A 19757-nucleotide genomic window follows, 5' to 3' on the forward strand; every position below is an offset into this window, starting at 1 on the left:
TACTGATATGCACATGTATATAAACAGCACTCGTGCCATAAACTGTATTCTGATGAAGGCCGGACCCACGGCCGAAACGTCAATAAAATAACTTCGTACGTGCGTCTTCTTTCCTATACGAATATATATATATATATATATATATATAATATGCTCCATGAGAGGGGTTGTCGTAAGGGCCTGGGTTCCACCAGTGCAAAAAAATTCAAGGCTACTCCATTCTATATATGTGAGTCTACAATATCCATTTTTAGCAGATAACGAAGTGCTATAAATATTACTTTTTGTCATGTTTTCTGCAGGCACAAAATTTCACTCTGCAATTTTATTACGAACAAGAAAAACACACTGCCCTAGCATTTGATTTCAGTTATCCTTTAGTACACTCTCTCAACATAAAGTGTAAAGGACTAAAGGCAGCAGTCGCATTTCTAACAAATAATGAAAGGATATGCACCAACTGTTCCCCCCTGCATGCAACCTGTATTTATGTTGACTCAGAGGCTGGGCCCAAGCTAGTTGGTACAGTGACATTATGAAACTGGCAAGCGCGTGAAGATGGAAACAAGAAGACAACACACAGAACACTCCGTGTGTTGTCTTCTTGTTCCCGTCTTCGTGCACCTACCAGTTTCATAATGTATTTAGCATGACATTAACAGTTGAGGTTAATAAAGGAAACAGCTCTGCAAAGCAGTTTCACAGGCACTCATTTAAGAACAGAACATGCACTTACAACATCATTATCGTTGACAACCATGTTAAGACCAGGGATGGCAGAGTTCTCTGGTGTATCCTCAGATATGATGATACTAAAGTTGTGGCTGTTGAACTCAGGCACATGATCATCAGTATCTGTGATGACAATGTTGACATCTGAGATAGCCACTTCACCCTTTGGTACACCATCGACCATCTCGACTGCCTGCAAAACAAACATTTTTAAAAGGAAATATAACATTGCTAGGTTAAAAGGAAATATAACATTGCTAGGTCTTTGCGACAAAATTTATTGAAGTCCTAATCTCTTTGCATGTGTACAATGTTTTTTTCTCAAATTGCAAAACAAAATGAGAACCAAACAAGCAAACCATACTAAAACAGCAATTATAGATATACCACTCAGAGCATTCGTTTACAAAGTGTAGATAGCATACTAAAGCAGTAATTAAGTATTACCTGTAATTTAAAGCTGTAGAGTCCACCACTTTTCTCAATGTCGGCATCTTCACGGTCGATTGTAACATCAGAAGTCTCCACTACAACATGGTGAATACCATTGTCATCAACATCCACTTTCCCTAACCTGAAGTATCCCTTGGTGTCTAGGGGGTACCAAGAAAGGCAGCACTTAAAATATACATCTGGTAATCCTTGCGATACATGTGAATATCCAACCACAAGTTCTTTTAAGAACATATTGAAGAAGTGAAAAAAATGTTTCTTGAAGAAATGTCATTTGCAATTATAATTGTATGAAAGTACACACAGCAAATTTTTATGTTTGGTATCAAGAGCAGTACAGAAAATTCTCAAACTCTCAAGCACAGTACAGGAAATAAGTTGCTGTGGGCAATAATACGACACCATCACAAATGATCTCAAGCAGGAGCATGCATAACCAATGCTTGTTTTGTGTGTTTCTGCTCACCATCATGTCAAAGAACAATCAATATGAAAAAGTAGGGGACCCAAAAGCTTCGCCTTTAGGAGTTGAATGCGATAGCGACATCCTGTTCCTAGTGCGTCCTCCAAAGACTTAGTGCATGAAACCTTTTCTAATTTGCTATGCACCCACTACGTGGCTTTAAGGGAATAGGCAAAGTAGCATGTGTGCCTTTCATAGTGGGGTACTGGCTTTCGACCAGAGCCATTATGATAATCACATATTTTGATACCAGTTGGCAACGAACGCAGGCACCACGCATTATTACTACAATGTTTCATGTTGCATTGTGAAGTATGTACACAGGATGCATGTGGTTATGAAGCATGAAAGCTACTTTGACTGCATTTCCAAACAAAGGAAAATCTTTTCACTGTTTTCAGAGGCTGAGGCGCGGCGGCACGGTAAAACATTCGCTTGCCATGTAACGACCCAGGTTTGATCCCTCCTTGGGCCCCAAAGCCCTGGTTCGGTCCCCAGTCTGCTCCAGAATTTTGTATCATTTATTTTTTTTTTGCATCGTTCTCGATTTTTCGGTCACGCATAAGATGATTTTTCACTCACAATCAACGATGCCGACGTGAAAATTTCTGCGAAATGAGCTCTTTAACTCAATTGCTTTAAAAAGTCATTACTTCAGTAGCATGGTCAGGAAAGGGGAGGTGGCTGTTGACACGTTCTACATTTAAAAATTTGGGGGTGGGGGATGGGCAGATATACCATTTAAGTGGAACCTAACACATTTTTAGGCTTCACCTAAAAGGCAGTATTATCAACAACACTCCAACGATAAATAAAAATAAGGTGCCTTGCATGTATTTTCATAAACATTAAATGTGTCTGATGCTTCAGCTTAGTGCACCACGCATTTATCTCCATTTATGCAAGTCTATTATGGAAGGGGTTCCATGCAAAAGACCTCAATAAATGGCATTACGATCTGGAACCTACAATGACAGCTTAATTGCAAAGACGGTAAAAACTCTGTACAAAGCAAAATGCAATTTACAAATACACGCACACAAACACACACATGAGCAGCCCCCCAAATAAAGCTTGAGCACACTGAATTACCAAATCACAACTATACAGACAGTGATAGTGCCTTACATCTATTATAAGGCTTTCTTCTCAGACAGATGAGCTTGACAAAAAATAATGCTAAATGCTTATTCATTTGATAGAACCAAGACCTGCTAAACATTATACCCCAGTAAAATTCAAGTGTTCTACATAAACGTGGAGCGTGGTTCGAATCAAAACTAGGTAACATGGTCACTGCCTTAACTTGAAAAAGCGTTTCAGGTCCCCTTTAAGCAATGCGAACTTGACATTATGCTTCAAGAGGAAGTTTTCTGATTAATTATTAGTTTCACAGTGATAAGAATCAATCTGAAGTTTCTTGGATAACTTAACAGCCATTATACATGGCTTCATTAAACAAATATAACCAAAAATATTACATAATATTACAACATACCATTCAAAGTACCACCCTAACTCCCTGCATGCTTCAGACATGCCAGCTTAATCTACACTGGCAGTCTGATGCATGCAAAGCATGCAAAGACAGCTTGCATAATGTTGGAAGGTGACCATAGTCACAACAGCAGCTAAAAGCCGCATGTTGCAATTTTCAGAAACTCCCATTTTAAAGACCAATAAGGTCATGAAGATCAGTCTTTAAAGTGGAATATAAAGTAATTTCCATTTGAAACAAACAAACCAAAGAAACACTGAAACTTGCGGAGCTTGTAAAATTATATTGTGACTACCACAAAAGAAAAACTAGAGATAAACATACCATTAATCAACTTGAAAGACAAAAGCCTCCTAAAACCAGCATCTGCATCATGGGCTGAGGCCAAGAGAACTGATGTGCCCTGCCATGAGAAAGCACAAGATTTAATGAGTGTCCAGCTCTCTTGCACTCTATTTCCCTGCAGTTTCAAGAGACATTTTGTCATGTGTTCATCATTAAATGATAGCATTTATTGCTGAGCACATGACATAATGGCTCTTGTAACTGTGAACACATGACATAATGTGCTAAACAATAAATGCTGTCATTATTGCTGATTTTTGTTTACTGAACCAGCTGAACCATGTTTTATTTACATTTAACTTTTTTTACTCCCTGAAATAAACAAAATTTCCTGCAAAGTGTTTTTTGCATGCAGATACCATGAAAAAAATTTGGGCATTATCAAGTTTAGCTAAGATAGTGAATTCATAGAGCAACATCATTACACATTACTAAATATGTTGTTGAGGTGTTTGAGAACTTTGTAAGATTCACATAACAGAATGAAAGTTTTTCCAGCCCAGGCAAAGTTTTGATAATGACGTATACCAACTGCTGTAAAGGAATACAAACTACATATATTGCCACCAGTTATATGTTACAATTATTACGCTATAAGTCTTAGTAGCACATAACACTAAAGGATTTCACTGTTTTCCAGATAGTAGCAAATATAGAGTCGAGTGAGTAAATAACCTTGCTAACATAGACAGCAAGACTTAACAGCCGGTTCTTTCCACTGTTACGTAATTGAAACAGAGTTGTTTTCGCAGAATACAGCTTCTTTACCAAGTTAGGAAATGTATTTTACCTCGGGGCTATTTTCAGCGACGGTTACAGAGTATGAATCAGCCACAAACACTGGTGGCTGGTCCTGAACATCATTGACTTTGATAATAACATCAGCTGTGGAATTCATTCGATTTTCCGTGCCGAGGTCCTACAAATGAAAAAAAATCTTACTTTACTGAACTTCACGACTTCCAACATCACTGTTAGATCAATTGTTTTTATGTGAAACTACTGACATTTGCAAGTAGGCTCATAACGTAGGTTGTCTGGTCTTCGTAGTCGAGGAGTTTCTTCAATATTATTTCTTGAAGAAACCGTCCCATCCCAAGACGAACTTGATTCAAACCAAATAGATCACACGTCACTGGTGTCTGGAAATAAAGAGATGGTGCACAATGATAAAAAATATTAGCTTTAGTTGAATACATCTTAATGAATAAAAAGAAAACTGGTTAATGATGTGACACCAATACGAAACTAAATGTTCAAAAGCCTGGGTGATGAGGCCTAGATATGAGCACAACAGCCACTTGACACTGCAAAATAAAAAGGAGTCGCTTCTTTTTGTAACACTTAATACAAGCAAGCTGAGGGCTCACATCACAGTGGTGTTGTAGAAATGTATTTCTATGGAAGTGTGGCCTGGGAACATTTGACTGGGACTGTACTTTATACATTTCGTATCAAATATATGACAAAAATTCAGCAAGGGAAAACAGTGAAGTGCCATTGCTTACCAATTGCTTCTGGCATGAAACCTCAACATCAGCATTGATTCCCAAGTCAGCATCTGTCACGATTATATTTCGGTAAACTGTTGTTCCAACTTGAGTATCCTGTTAAAAAAAACAGTCGTATGCTCCCATGTAAGTATGCCCATTAAGCAAATTAATTGGGCATTTAAATATAACAAGTGATAGACTGAGTATTTTACCTCATCAACATGAAATGTATAAGGCCCATTTTCAAATATCGGAGGGTTGTCATTGAAGTCAAGAACGCTTATCTCTCTTTGTAGTGAAACCTGCAATTTCCATAATGATAGTGCCAGTAATGAAAGTGCCATCGGTGTCACTTTTTCACCAACAAAAACTACCTACAAATTGAAGTCCCACTTCTGTTGGTGCTGCACTTACCGTGTTGGCCTTCTGGCCTTGTATCTTTTCATCAGTGATGCTTATAATGACATCGACAGTACTTTCCTCTTCTCTGTCCAATGGCCTTGTAAGCCGCACAACCCCTGTATCTTTATTTACACTAAAGGTTCCTCCACTGATATAGTAGGAAACTTTTGTGTGTTCAGGATCTATGGCCCTCAGCGTATAGACAGATGCACCTGAAACAGCAATGCTGCATTATTCTTAGTCCGAAGGAATTTTGATGACAAGTGATTTGACAAGTGATTAAAGTGATAACACTAAAAGGGGCCTACCGACTGCAGTGTCCTCACGCAATGAAAACTTTTCCATGTTTCCACCGACTAGAAATTCTGGGGGGGCATTCGCCTGACCTTGGCACTTGCCTGGAAACGTTTTGACATTCAAAATTATTGTCATATAATGGTACACCGTAGTAACTACAGCTACTCTTTACTGTTCCTCGAGTGAAGGTGTGCTTACCTATTAACAGAATTATGGTCAACCACCTCCATATCAGATGAGGGACAAATATCAGTTCTTCAGTCATGCTGTCGTTACAAAGCTGTCCAACTGCTATGTCCTTTCATTCGAACCATCACCTCATCTGAAACGACATTTTTGCATGTGCACTCTGTATTGTAGGGAATATGTGACGTAAGAACATATATACTCATACATTATTATTGTCACTCGAAGAAATGCTGCGGCGAAGCGCACTACCACGAGAAGCTAGGCCGCATTCCGCAACCCGCATTTCTTGCTGCCCAGATCATTGCGGCAAAGAAGCCAAGGTTACATAGGCGCACGTATATTTTTACGTGTTAGCTCTCTCTTTCCTTACGGCGCTCCGCAAAACCGGTCATTTAAACCTTGCAACCCGTAGCGCCGGGATTATTTTGTCCTGTTGTTTGTATGTGTATTTGATTGTCCAATTCTACAAAAGCAAACGCTTAGAAAATGCAAGCACATACACATGCACAGAGCATCTGGTACGGCTGTCACACAATGCATTTTTGATCGCGATCAAATTCATTGACAGCGACAGAATAAGTCCCGCTGCACGAATTTGGTCCCAATCGGGTTAAAAGGTCAACATATAATTATTTTTCGGACAAGACAAAAGCGTCATTGCCTTTTTTCGGAATGCGAATATGATGAAGGCGTAGCTAAAAACACTGCACATCAGTTTTTGCGGCATATTTGAAAGTGACGTGGTGAGAATAAAATGCAAGCTCATTTTTCACTAAGAACACTTACATCAGTCGGCACTTCTTTACGCCATCGAATAATTCAGTGATGAGTGAGAACGATGGAATATCCAGCAGCAGCGATGCAAGTAACCACACGCATTCACTGACCAGCACAACCACCGACGAGCAGGACCAGCATAACGCACAGGGATCCGGCCGTGCTCAAGGCGCTGCCATTCTTGAAAACATGCCCTTCACTGTGACCAGTTGAGAAAGCGTACGGCGAGCAGCTGAGACTTGCAAGCACCGGCGATCGATGAATGCGGCGCGGTAAACACCTTCTTGGACTTGGCGGCGACGTCCTCAACGCAGCTTGATGCGCCGAACGGGCGAAGTATACTGTTGCTTTTCCGCCCTTCTCACCTGTTGGTCCCCTTCCTTCCACCAAGTGTAAGGTGAACGCGGAAACTGCGTCGCTGCTCGGAACAACCTATGCGCCGCGCTCTGCAGAAAGGCGGCAGTTCCCAAGGCTTCCATTCGCCGCCAGTCAACGTACTAAACCGGTTTTCCGCCTCCATGTCTTGACCCACACTGGGAATGAACCGGTGAGAGGGAAGGCGGAGAGGGTTCCGGGGGCCCCGGTTGAGCCTGGAATTCTTCGGCTTCCCCACTCAGGCGCCGCCGGCTTCCTCGCGACGATTACGTCAGCGGCCAACAGCGGACGGCTGCTACAGTAGCGGACGCCGTGGGCGCACGAACCGTTCGCTTGCTGCTAGTAGTCCACTTGGTAAATGTCAGAAGTGCAGCCGGTGTGCGGAGGTCGGTGCATTTGTGGCTAGCCACTATGCAACCACTGTAAATACACTGCGAAAACGGAACTCAAATACACAGGAGGGTAAGGACAAGAACTAGCGCTTGTTTTTGTCCTGACCTTCCTGAGCGCCTGCGTCTCCGTTCTAGCGCTGCATTTACTATGGATTCATACCAACCGTCCTAACTTAATACACGACAGCTTGGCGTAGCTCTTGCGTGGTCTCGATCGTGATTGTGCATGTTTAAGCGATCGCGATTCGACATGCTGGCGAAGTCTGATGTATGTGTGGTTTGTTGCATTTCAAATTATGTTGTATGAGAATAAACCAAGCCGACGCTATTCAACACGACACGGCGAATTACGTATGAAAGATGCATGCTGTAGCCGTACACATAAGTTGATTTTTAAAAAATAGTAGGAGTTATGATTTCAAATATACGTATATTTCAACTTTTCAAGCAACTCTATGGGCCGCATTAGCACTTGAGCTGATAACCTTACGGTTTGAAAAAAAAAAAATCACAGCTTATCTACGGAATGAATGATGATGAGTGGGGTGAAGCTTCGGAAGGTTTTATCGCTAAACCGTGAATAGTCCGTCTGTCTGCCCGTCCATTCGTCCGTCCGCACCTGCTGAGGGAGTCATCGAACTAGGCGGTCACGTACGAGCTAGGAGGGACAGACCCACGGCTTTAGGAGCTTCTCCCCTAACAGAGACAACAGCCTCTTTTATCGAAAAACGAAAAATGGCATACGGTTATCCTATGACTGCTCTTTACACATGGGCATCAAGAAAAGAAAGCAGACGCTCGGGCTTTTATTTACAACGTTTGCGTCTAACTTATTCGAGTCTATCTCATGCTGGCGCACTTAAGTTACTCCAGAGGCCTTCAAAGACTTCTCAAAAACTATAAACAGATAAACAATCAATTAGACATGAAAAAGCCCCGTCAAAACAAAAAATACCACCCACTCTATAGTGCTTAAATTACTAAACGACCTAATAAAGTTGCATGAACATGTAGGAATGAGTGCCTTGAGCCGCGCGAGCTTAGTGAATAAAAGGAATACCTTTGTGTAACAACAAATCTGATGTCATATAACTGTACCTACAGAGGCCCTGCACGGTGCCTGGTGCATGTCGTCGCTTCGCTGCTCAGCAAGATTCTGTCATTTGCGTGAAGCTCAATATTTATACCGGGCTCAAACAAGGGTTACAATGAAAGGGCAATGAAATACTTTGAACACCCCCTATGGCTACGCCTGCGACGACGAATGTTGGTTGAGCCAACGCTTCGATGACATGTCCTCATCTTTAAACGTTGTGTTAAGCGACAAAGCTGTTCAACAATTTAGTTGGTTGTTGGTCTGTGTGCTTTAGCGTCCCAAAGCGACTCAGGGTATGCAACATGGGTCCGCAAAGAGCTCCCTCAGAATCACTCAACATACCTGTTGTTCGCTTGGGACTCAAACTCACCAAAGTTTTGCTGAGGTGGGTTCACTTGGGCTCAGACTCACGAAACTTTTCTTCAAGCGAACTCGCTCGGACTCAGACGTGACGTGACAAGAACTTTATTTAATAGTCCCGAGGAAAATGATGAAGGGCTCTCCACCAAGTCGATGTCTCCATCCAAGACGGAACCGGGAGGCGGTGACTCTTGGCGACGGCCCGGGCCCTCTGGATTCCCTGTAGTTGAAGAGTGATGTCCGAACTGCGAAGAACTTGGTTCACGTCATCTTATTACGCAGACCGAAGCCCTCATTGAATGGATACAGCCAGAGCATATAATCCAGAGAGCAGGACTCGTGTTCACATTTAGAGCAGGACTGCGGAAAGTCGGGATGAATATGAATAAGTGCTCTCGGAACCTGAACAGACTCAGACTCATTAATATTGTAACGGACTAGTAAAAGGCAGAGAATACAAGGAGAGGAGGACGAAGAGTCTTGGAAGCGCACTGCGATCGTGCCAAGACTCTTCGTCTTCCTCTCCTTCTCTTCTCTGCCTTTTACTATATAGTCCGTCACATTTTTGTCAACCGGATTCAGTCAGACTCAGGCTTACCAAAATTTTCCTCAAGCGGGCTCATGGAGAATCACGGCTCAATCTGAGTCTCGGTGAGTCTGACTGAGTCCACTCATGAGTGAGCTTGCCGACATATGTATGAGAGACGCCGTCATTTTGACCCCCTGGCTTTCTTAAACGGGCATTGAAATCGCGTAAAACATGGACCGATGGAGGCATTTAGGTGGAAGTATGGAAGCACTTCGATGGAGGAATTTCGTCTCCATCCAGGGGCATATCCAAGGAATGGCACACCGGGCCCGTGCCTCCCCCTCCCCCAAATTTTTTCGACATAGCATAGAAAGGGAAAAATGACCATTTCAAGGGTGTGCTCCCCCTCCCCCCACTAGAAAAAAATTTCTGGCGACGCCCCTGCCTCCATCGAACTACCACAGCACGGCCAAGATCGAACCCGAGTCTTCCGGATCAGCACCATAATCACGGCGGCGCGCACGGTGCATCTACTGTTGAAAGAGTATGAAACTTTTTTTTCTCTTTTTTAAGGGGGGAGGGAAAGCGCACCACTGTTCTAATTCTTCGTCGTCCATGCAGTTCTTTATAAATTCGGCTCCATACCCAACTCAGCCAGTTAATATACGGCATTGCGCTAATGTATCCTAGGTCCCCAGTTGATTGATTGATATGTGGGGTTTAACGTCCCAAAACCACCATATGATTATGAGAGACGCCGTAGTGGAGGGCTCCGGAAATTTAGACCACCTGGGGTTCTTTAACGTGCACCCAAATCTGAGCACACGGGCCTACAACATTTCCGCCTCTATCGAAAATGCAGCCGCCGCCGCCGGGATTCGAGCCCGCGACCTGCGAGTCAGCAGCCGAGTACTATAGCCACTAGACCACCGCGGCGGGGCCCTAGGTCCCGAGTTAAATACCAGCCGAGGCGAAATACAAATAACAAACACGTCCATCGGTTTATGTGACCGCTAAAGAGCCATCCCTGCCTTTCTTTTATCCTTATTATCCTCTCTTTCCTCCATTTAAAGAACCCTATAGGGCTAGGGGCGGTCCAAATTATTCTGGGGCCCCTACCTCATGTCTAACATTTACATTGTCGTTTCGGCGCGTAAAACTTCACTCTGTATGCTTGAGGCTAAGTTTTCTCCAAATATCTTGTCCTCCTTTTCAATTTTAATAATCACTGCACTCATATTTTTTATTATACAAGTTTTACAGAAATAGGGACCAATTAAGGAAGCAATGCATCATGAACTATCACTTCTTCCCTTATGTTCCTGTTATTATTGGTTTGAGTAAACTCTAATTGGTACAGTAAAGCATAAACAAAAATGAAATGAGAGGAATAAGAACAAATATGTTTTTCTGTCCGTTATTAGTGTGAGAGCTGCCAGATAAAGAAAGCGGGTACGTATGTGTGGCAACTTCTATATAGTATTGAAGTTGTAATTTTAATGAATGCAGTAGGCCGCTTATTGTACTACATTTAACTGATAGAACCAGAACCCCGCTACATATAGGATAACATATCGAATTCTTTCCTGATCAACGTTCGTTTTCATTGGAATTATCATTTGTACAGTCTCTCGAAGCATATAATTTCCCCTGTGCTTTCCTTGACTTCATATATGCAAATCTACGAAATTTGAGAAAATAGAGCTCCTCGGTTCAATATATACAGCTTTGAAGAAGAAAGAGAGCATGAATGTATATACAATCACTGCTATTCAAAGCACAACATGGCTGTAATTAGGCACGTAGCCAGAAATTTTTTCGGGGGGAGGTGTGTCCAACCATATACTTTATGTATATACAGGGTGCCCCAGCCATGATTAGCCAGAGTTATGTCAGAAGAAATACGTCAACACACGCAATGACGGCGTGAATAAACGCGTGTTGCTGACTGTTGCCTGGAGTGAGTCAGGCTATTATTTGTGTTGTGATTAATTGCCTAATTAGGCCACTTTTATTAACTAGCTTTTTGTAATGAAAATAGGCCGGACATTTCAATGAGAAAGTTATTCATCGGTTTAAACATCTGTTTAGACAGTTCCGAGCTTTATATATGTTAATTTTAGTGTTTTCATCAAATGCCCACAGTGTGCAAAAAAAAAAAATACTACGTGACAAGCCCGCTCGCGCACCAGTGCACACGATGATTCTAGTGCTCCCTAACGTTCCGCATAGTTCCGCGTACGAACGACCTGATTTGCCCGATTGTGCTGTCTCGATAGAGCCGCAACGATGGCGGTGGCTGTGCGATGAACGCGTTTCGCTATCGGCCGCAAAAGCAAGTACCGCTGTGACTGTTTACCACTGTAATGAACCGGTGCGAAGGAAGCGTATCGTTCATATACGCGGAACGTTAGGGAGCACCAGAATGACGGCGCGTGTAGGCGCGCCAGTGGGTTTGTCACGTGTTTTTTTTTTTTTTGGGGGGGGGGGGGAAATTTGTAGTTAGCAGAACAACACCAATAAGTAACAGATACAAAGTTCGAAACTGTCTAATCGGACGTTTTGCTGACCGATCTACAACTTTCTCATTGAAATTTTTGACCCATCTTTGTTCTATCAGAAGTTAGTTAAAAGGTCTAAATAAACGATTGATCAAAGCTCAAAAAATAGTCTGATTCACTCCAGACAACGGTCAGCAACATGCATTTGGTGTCGGCATATTTTTAAACTCTAGCTAAAGATGGCTGCGCCACCCTGTATATGTTGATTGATTAATTTGTGGGGTTCAACGTCCCAAAACCACCATATGATTATGAGAGACGCCGTAGTGGAGGGCTCCGGAAATTTAGACCCCCTGGGGTTCTTTAACGTGCACCCAATTAAATCTGAGCACACGGGCCTACAACCCTGTATATGTTCGCGCGTGCGTTTCTATGAGTGTATGTACACATACGCAAGCTAAATTGACAACTTGGGGGGGGGGGGGTCATCCCCCCTATACGCCCCTGGCCGTGACCACTTGTCGGTGGCCGCTCGTGCAGGTTTGTTGTCACTAAGAGCTTTAACGATGTTTTCGTAGTCCTTTGGCTGCGCATGAAGTTTACATTGTAAAACCATGTTTTTTTGTTTTTTTTTTATTGCTCAAGAAGTTCATTGAGATGAGGTCCAGTTGTCGTTGTATATATAGCTTACTGAAAGCGGAGCGCCAGTCGCGTGTCCAGGTGTACGGCAACGCGTTGTTTTGAACACAGTATACTCTCAGCACAGCATCGCGATCCCATTAAACGATGGACTGTAACCTGCGACACAAGTATACACGGGATATGTCAGAGACATATACTGGCGAAAGCATGCCTATAACAATATTGAATGACAGCCATATGTAAGTGATTCTGCATTATTATCGCAGAAGCGTCATAAATTAATGGCGTGCGCCTAACTGGGCTGGTTGGTGCAATAATAAGACGGGAACGAATAGCGCTGGGCACGACACGGTGAAAGAACGACAGACAACAGCTTATGCTGCGCAAAAAAAGCTTCTGTTTATATTGCACATCCCAGCAACAAACCCGTTTATTCAGCGCGCCCTCGTATATATGCCTCTCTTTCGCCGTCCTGCAGTGCCCATGCAGCGCTGTTTGTTGAACAGTTCAGAAATCTGCCCTGTATAGTTAGCGCACGCACTTTCTCGCTGCCGACTGTATTGCGAGCACTCGACGAAAAGGTGCTCCGTCAAAGTATGATCAGGCTGTCTCAGCAACTGCGCACAAAAGGCCAGCTCGGTGTCGGAAGCAGGGTGTTGTGCGCAGCATATTCAGACGCATGTGTTGAAGGATTGTGGAAGCAGTTGCATAGCATAGGTTTGGTGTCTCGTAGCTTTATAACCTCTCCTCCGACGCGCCCATGCACGTCCTTTCTCGGCCCTGTGAGCAAAGTGTTGCACCCTTTCACATTTATGTCGCTCTCGTCTTTCGTTCTCTATAGCGTGTGACCCCATCCGCTTCGCATCATTTCCAGCTGTCAGGAAGTGCAGTGCATGTATACCAACCGCGAAAAAAGCAGCAAAATAAATGTGAAACCACAGACACATTCCATTCTGCTTATCGCATTTTATCTAACCCGTGGATTCAATAAAGCGAAGCAGGCAGTTTGCGCTCTGAGCAAAGCGAGAACAATCGACTATGGAGAAGTTATCGTGGATGGCTTCTCGTTAAATGCATAGCCGACACGCTGTGATATATTTCGAACTGTACACATCGAAGAAAAAAACAAAACAAAATACAGTTCATGTGATCTCAAAGAGAACGTAGTCTTCTTTTCTTGAATCTTTGTTGCTCAGTGACAACCACAACTTGCTGCCGTTCTCAAAGAGCTGGCCCGCAAGTGCCCGAATCGCACATGTATATAGAGCGGTCAAGCGCGTGGTTGTGGACGCTGGCGCCGATACTTCAGCTGCCCCTTGTTAGATACAAAGTTCATTTCGTTCTCTAATTATAGCACGATGACCTACAGCAAGCGGTATGACTATACATGTGTCATTATGGCGCCCATCTCTGAATACTTTAGCACAATATAATAATAATAATAATAATAATAATAATAATAATAATAATAATAATAATAATAATAATAATAATAATAATAATAATAATAATAATAATAATAATAATAATAATAATAATAATAATAATAATAATAATAATAATAATAATAATAACATTAATATTAATAATAATAATAATAATTTTTTGAGAAAAAGAGGGTGTTCCTGTGCATATATATCATGTATGTGCACGGATCTGAAACGGGTGTTATTATGAATTTTTGTCATCGGAGTGCCATTTACTATTATAAATTTATGCAAGCGTATTAATAACCCGTCTGAGTGACCTTTTGTATAAACAGCAAAATCAAAAAAAGACAGGAAAACAGGAAACAGTGCTCGCGTTAAGGTCGAGGCGTGTGTTTCAAGTAATTCAGGTTGACGAGACTATGTCGAAGTACTGTACTATGTCATCCCTCGTAAACGAACCCACCGTACTGCTTCCAAGCGTCAACCATCGCAATACAAATGCAATTTTATTTGCAATAAACATAAGTGTGCAACGCTCAAGTTTACCGCATACTGGAAAACTACGTAATAAAAATTATTAAAAATTTGTGGAAACGTTTCATAGCTTCATTTTTCATCACCATTCGATAATTTCAATATAGTTTCAATGTGCAATATCGCCGTTATTTTTTTGAACGGTGGAAAGCCTGTCTAGCGCTGGTAACTTAACGTATAGAGAAGGAACATCGGTCGAAGGTGCACGTCACTTCTAACAAAGGGAAAAAGGAGCAACTTTTGCAGTGTTATAAACAGCAAAACTACGTAGAGCAAAAACAATACAAGGACGTTAAAAAAACTCCAGGTGGTCGAAATTTCCGGAGCCCTCCACTAAGGCATCTCTCAAAATCATATGCTGGTTTTGGGACGTTAAACCTCACATATCAATCAAAACTATACAAGGCCCGTAAGGTTATATAAAAAGAAGGCTGTTCCGTAGAGCGGACGGTTATATTCACTGGCGGCCGCGCACGGCTACATATGTACTACCAGCAGTGTATACACCAGGATTATAAATAGCTCAACGCAGCCAAATGTGGCGTTGTCTACATTTTGTCCGGAAGTTACCGGATCGCTAATGTCAGCAATGCTATCTCGATGACCATTATGGTGCTTAATGGCATACTTTGCGAAGTCGGTTAAATTTTGATGTTTTCTATGCAAAAACAACATCATGAGGCGCTCCAAATACTCTGGGTTAGTTTTGACCTATTAGGGGGCACGTATAAGCAGGGCTGTTTTTGCACTTCTGCTTCAGCAGAAATGAGTCAAATCTGTTATACCTTGTGCTCAACAGCGCAAGACTGTATCCGCTAAGCCACAGCAGTAGGGTCGTGACAAAACAGATGAGTTAAATACATGGTCCCTATGCCGAAAACACGCTGGGACATCACGTGATTGCGCTGAAGCCTGCGTATGCGGGATGGAGGAGCGAATTCATACGATGTGGTAGTGGCTGTTCCCTCTGAATGATTTTTATATTGCCGACAAAGCAACAACAAACAGTGGCGTGATTACGAGGATAAATAGAGCGACGCAAATATGGTTTGCAATCCCTGGCAATGAAAGGAGCAATGCGGCTAGATTGACTATGCCTGGTGAATGTTAGGTTTGGATCAAGCAAGCTTTCATGCAAAGTAATAATAATACTAATATCTGAGTTTTTTCTTTGTCCCAAAGGCATGACGAGCTTACGAGAGATACCTGGTGTATCTCGTAAGCTCCCGTAAGTACATCGTAAGCACATTTCAGAAACCCTCGATTACGGTAATCGAAAAATCCGGAAATTTCGATCACCTCGTGTACTTTAACGCGCAATCTTCTCGCACTATACACGGGCCTCTAGCATTTAGCCTGCATTGGAATGCGACCACCGCGGCCGGGATCGAACTTGTGACCTTAGAGTCAGCAGCCGAGCACACCGCAACCGCACCTCCACCACGCTGGACTTTGGATAATGTAAGCTCCTATTATTATGCATGAGTACGTATATATACATACACATATATATATATATATATATATATATATATATATATATATATATATATATATATATATATATATATATATATATATATATATATATATATAATAGGAGCTCATACTCATAAGGTCGCAGGGACCTCCTAAGGGAGCTCATAAGGTCGCAGGTTCGGATCCTGCCCGCGGCAAGTTATCTTTTCACTCACTTTTTTTCATATTTACAATACAATTTGGTCTATCTTCCCCTATACTTTCCTTGGCATTATTGTCTGTTAGATCTCATTAATACTGTGTCAAAACATATATATATATATATATATATATATATATATATATATATATATATATATATATATATATATATATATATATATATATATATATATATATATATATATATATATATATATATATATATATATATATATATATATATATATATATATAAGAATGCAACGGTAATGGGGCCGAAAGGGTGGAGACCGAATAAACTTCTTCGAAATGCAATTCGATTCGTGTTTGTCGCAGAGACGAGCCCTCACTGCCAGTAAAAATGAAGACCAGTCGATGGAAGGCCCCGAAGGAAACTCTCCGTCGTATAGTCAAGGATATATAGTAACTTATGTGACAAAATTTGTGTTGGGTGCTCGAATGTATCGACGCAAGTGCGGCGAATACAAGTTATACAAGTATAACTGTGAAGAGGAGAGAGACCCTGCCATGAGCGCTTGGTCTCTAGGTTCCGTTCACTCATGGCGGTGTCGCATCTGGCGGCGGGAAAGCCCGTTTTATGAGCATCTTACGTAAGGCCGCACCAGGCACTTCTTGCGTCTGAAGCGTGAATGGCCGCGAAAATGCCATCGTGCCAGAGCCGGCGAAAGCGCGACTTAAAAACTCGAATCTTTTTGTTATTTTCTCTATCTCACTGCCTAAGCGCGGGCAGATGGTTCTTGACGTTCGTTTTGTTATTATTCTCCCGGCATTCCTTTTATATTTTTCAAGACCTGTTGCAGCAATTCTTCTTTATATTTGTTTTCCTTTTCATTTTTTTTTTATTTCCTTGTAGTGAAAAAAAAAACAAAGATCCGCTTTTCCGTCGAGGTAAAGCGTAAACGCTTCTTCGCACAACTTACGTAACACCGCAAATCGCAATGCCTTCCTTCTTCTCCCCTTACTCCATGCATGCATAACCGATCGGAGCTTTTCCAGGAAGCGTGCTCACACAGTGAAAGACGTAAACAAACAATTTTGCGGACGGTGTATAGTTGAGAGTAGTATGAGATGGAACAATGAAGTTGCATTTTAAAAGTCACTGTGGCTAAACCCAGTTGCTATAGCCCGAAATTTTCATAAGGTGCTCAAACGTAAAGGTATCTCTTGAAATTCATTATGTCGTATTTATATCGGCTCATTATACAAGTAATCGTTGATTATATTCGAAACCAGTGTTCCATCACATAGTGCTTCACGACTATTCATACACTGTAGCGGACACACACGCATATTGCAGCATTCTGCATGCGCGTACATGTGAGTCTGCTTGTTCTGGCAGTTACTGTAGATAACGTGAAAACTTGGTGCACAAATATGGAATTTTTTTTTTTACTCTTTTCGCAAGCCGACATATGCGACAACTTTCACTCGCGTTTTCGTTTAATTTTCTTTACGTCCACAGTGAGTGAAATGGCACAGACGGGGTTTGCCTTGTGGGTGGGTTTATCCGTCCTGCTACATCAACTACGTGTTTCTGCCGTTCTCGATGCGCCTCGCCGTTATCAGTTCTATCTTCGTCATAGGATGAAGAAAAAAAATTTCACAGCAATATCCACTGAGTTAGTGATGATGAGTGGCGCGAAGCTTCGGAGAGTTTCATTGGTAAACTGTCAATCCTTCATCAATCCATCGTCCATCCGTCTGTCCATCCGTCCATACATCCGTTCATTTGTCTGTCTGTCTGTGTGTCTGTCTGTCTGTCCGTCCGTCTGTCCGTCCGTCTGTCTGTCCATCTGTTTGTCCTTCCGTCCATCCATTTGTCTGTCTGCCTTCCCGTCCATCCGTCCGTCCGTCCGTCTGTCCGTCTGTATGTATGTATGTATGTATGTATGTATGTATGTATGTATGTATGTATGTATGTATGTATGTATGTATGTATGTATGTATGTATGTATGTATGTATGTATGTATGTATGTCCGCCTGTCTGTCTGCCTGTCCATAGTCTGTCTGTCCCCCGCCGCGGTGGTCTAGTGGCTAAGGTACTCAGCTGCTGACCCGCAGGTCGCGGGTTCAATTCCCGGCTGCGGCGGCTGCATTTCCGATAGAGGCGGAAATGTTGTAGGCCCGAGTGTTCAGATTTGGGTGCACGTTAAAGAACACCAGGTGGTCGAAATTTCCGGAGCCCTCCACTACGGCGTCTCTCATAATCATATGGTGGTTTTGGGACGCTAAACCCCACAAATCAATCAATCAATCAATAGTCTGTCTGTCTGTCTGTCTGTCCGTCCGTCCGTCCGTCTATCCATCCTTCCGTACGACCGTCCGTCCGTCTATCTGTCCATCCATTGGTCCATCCGCCCGTGCTGAGTAGGTCATTGATCTAGGCGGTCATGTATTAAAAGAGACATGCATGTACAGACCCATTGCTTTAGGAGCTTCGCCCCTGAAATATTATGTTCTCTACAACCAACCCTTCGCCCCGCCGTGGTGGTATTAGTGGCTAAGCTTAGTGCTCGGCTTCTGACCCGCAGGTCACGGGATCAAATCGTGGCTGCATTTTCGGTGGAGGCGAAAATGCTGTAGGCCCGCCTGCTCAGATTTGTGTGCACGTTAAAGAACCCTAGGCGGCTGAAATTTCCGGAGCCCTCCACTACGGTGTCTCTCATAAACCTATGGTTGTTTCGGAACGTTATACCCCACATATCAAACAACCACCACCCCTGCTAGTAATAGAATCCATGAAGCAGCAGCGATATGCAGTTGGCTGTGCTAATCATTCGGTTTTTGCATGGCTGCCTCCTTTTTTTTTGTCTTATTTTAGCGTGTGGAAATAAACAGAGAAAGAAGGAAGGAAGGTTTATTTGGTGCAAGCGAGGTAGCTTCATCATGGGTGGGCATGTTTTCTTGATCCTAAAAAAAAAAAAAACGTAGATGCCAGCACATCTGTTGTGCCGTTTTGATCAGACAGTGGTAGTTGGTCAGGCTGTGGCTTGGTAGTTGAGCCTCCCTCTCCCTGCTCTTAATGCAAGTCTGTGTTGCAGACAGTTTTGTGAGGTACTTGGCCTGTCCGAACCGTTTGTGGTAGAGTGTGCGGTACGTAGTAGAATGGGCATTCATAGCTACAATTAAATAGAAAACTACTCATGCAAGCAGATCAGGTATAAAAGGACATACTAAACATTTCGTAAGCATACATGTACATTCACATTTGCCTCTGAATTTGGTGGCTGTTCTTGAGATGCTGCTGCAGTCTCTGGTAAAAAAAAAAAAAAATGGCAGCATATCCACGGAGTGAAGGATGGAGAGTTGGGCGAAGAATTCGTCCGTTCATTCGTTCTTGCTTCCGTCCGTCCATGCGTCCATCAGTGTGACCGTCCATGCGTCCATCAGCCCGTCCGTTCATGTGTCTGTTCGTGCATCCGTCCCTGCGTTCGTCCATGCAGCCGCCCCTGCGTCCGTTCATGCGTCCATCCATGCATCTGTCTATGTGTCCGTTCGTCCATCTATTCAGCACTCCAAGTACCACCATCTCACATCTTTTCATCAT

At 42.6% G+C, this 19757-nt stretch overlaps 1 protein-coding gene across 5 annotated transcripts in view; it reads right to left on the reverse strand.

The window, feature by feature from the left end:
- Cad74A (cadherin 74A) overlaps positions 1-7104 on the reverse strand; it is a 373926-nt gene extending 366822 nt beyond the window's left edge. For 3 of the 5 annotated variants that reach the window (XM_075879444.1, XM_075879443.1, XM_075879442.1), the window contains exons 1-11: positions 6659-7104; positions 5882-6005; positions 5695-5784; positions 5399-5598; positions 5197-5286; positions 5000-5098; positions 4499-4633; positions 4282-4410; positions 3471-3549; positions 1180-1325; positions 737-925 (exon numbers count right to left, since the gene is read on the reverse strand). In XM_075879444.1, coding sequence (XP_075735559.1) covers positions 737-925; positions 1180-1325; positions 3471-3549; positions 4282-4410; positions 4499-4633; positions 5000-5098; positions 5197-5286; positions 5399-5598; positions 5695-5784; positions 5882-5948 — 1224 coding nt within the window. In that variant the 5' untranslated portion in view covers positions 5949-6005; positions 6659-7104. Of the gene's footprint in view, positions 1-736; positions 926-1179; positions 1326-1651; positions 1817-3470; positions 3550-4281; positions 4411-4498; positions 4634-4999; positions 5099-5196; positions 5287-5398; positions 5599-5694; positions 5785-5881; positions 6006-6658 lie in introns of those variants that run through there. The other 2 variants (XR_012887376.1, XM_075879445.1) reach the window with 2 other exon arrangements.
- Between the last annotated feature and the right edge of the window lie 12653 nt (positions 7105-19757).

Source organism: Rhipicephalus microplus, chromosome X (genome assembly GCF_043290135.1).
Source record: "Rhipicephalus microplus isolate Deutch F79 chromosome X, USDA_Rmic, whole genome shotgun sequence".
Classification (NCBI taxonomy): domain Eukaryota; kingdom Metazoa; phylum Arthropoda; class Arachnida; order Ixodida; family Ixodidae; genus Rhipicephalus; species Rhipicephalus microplus.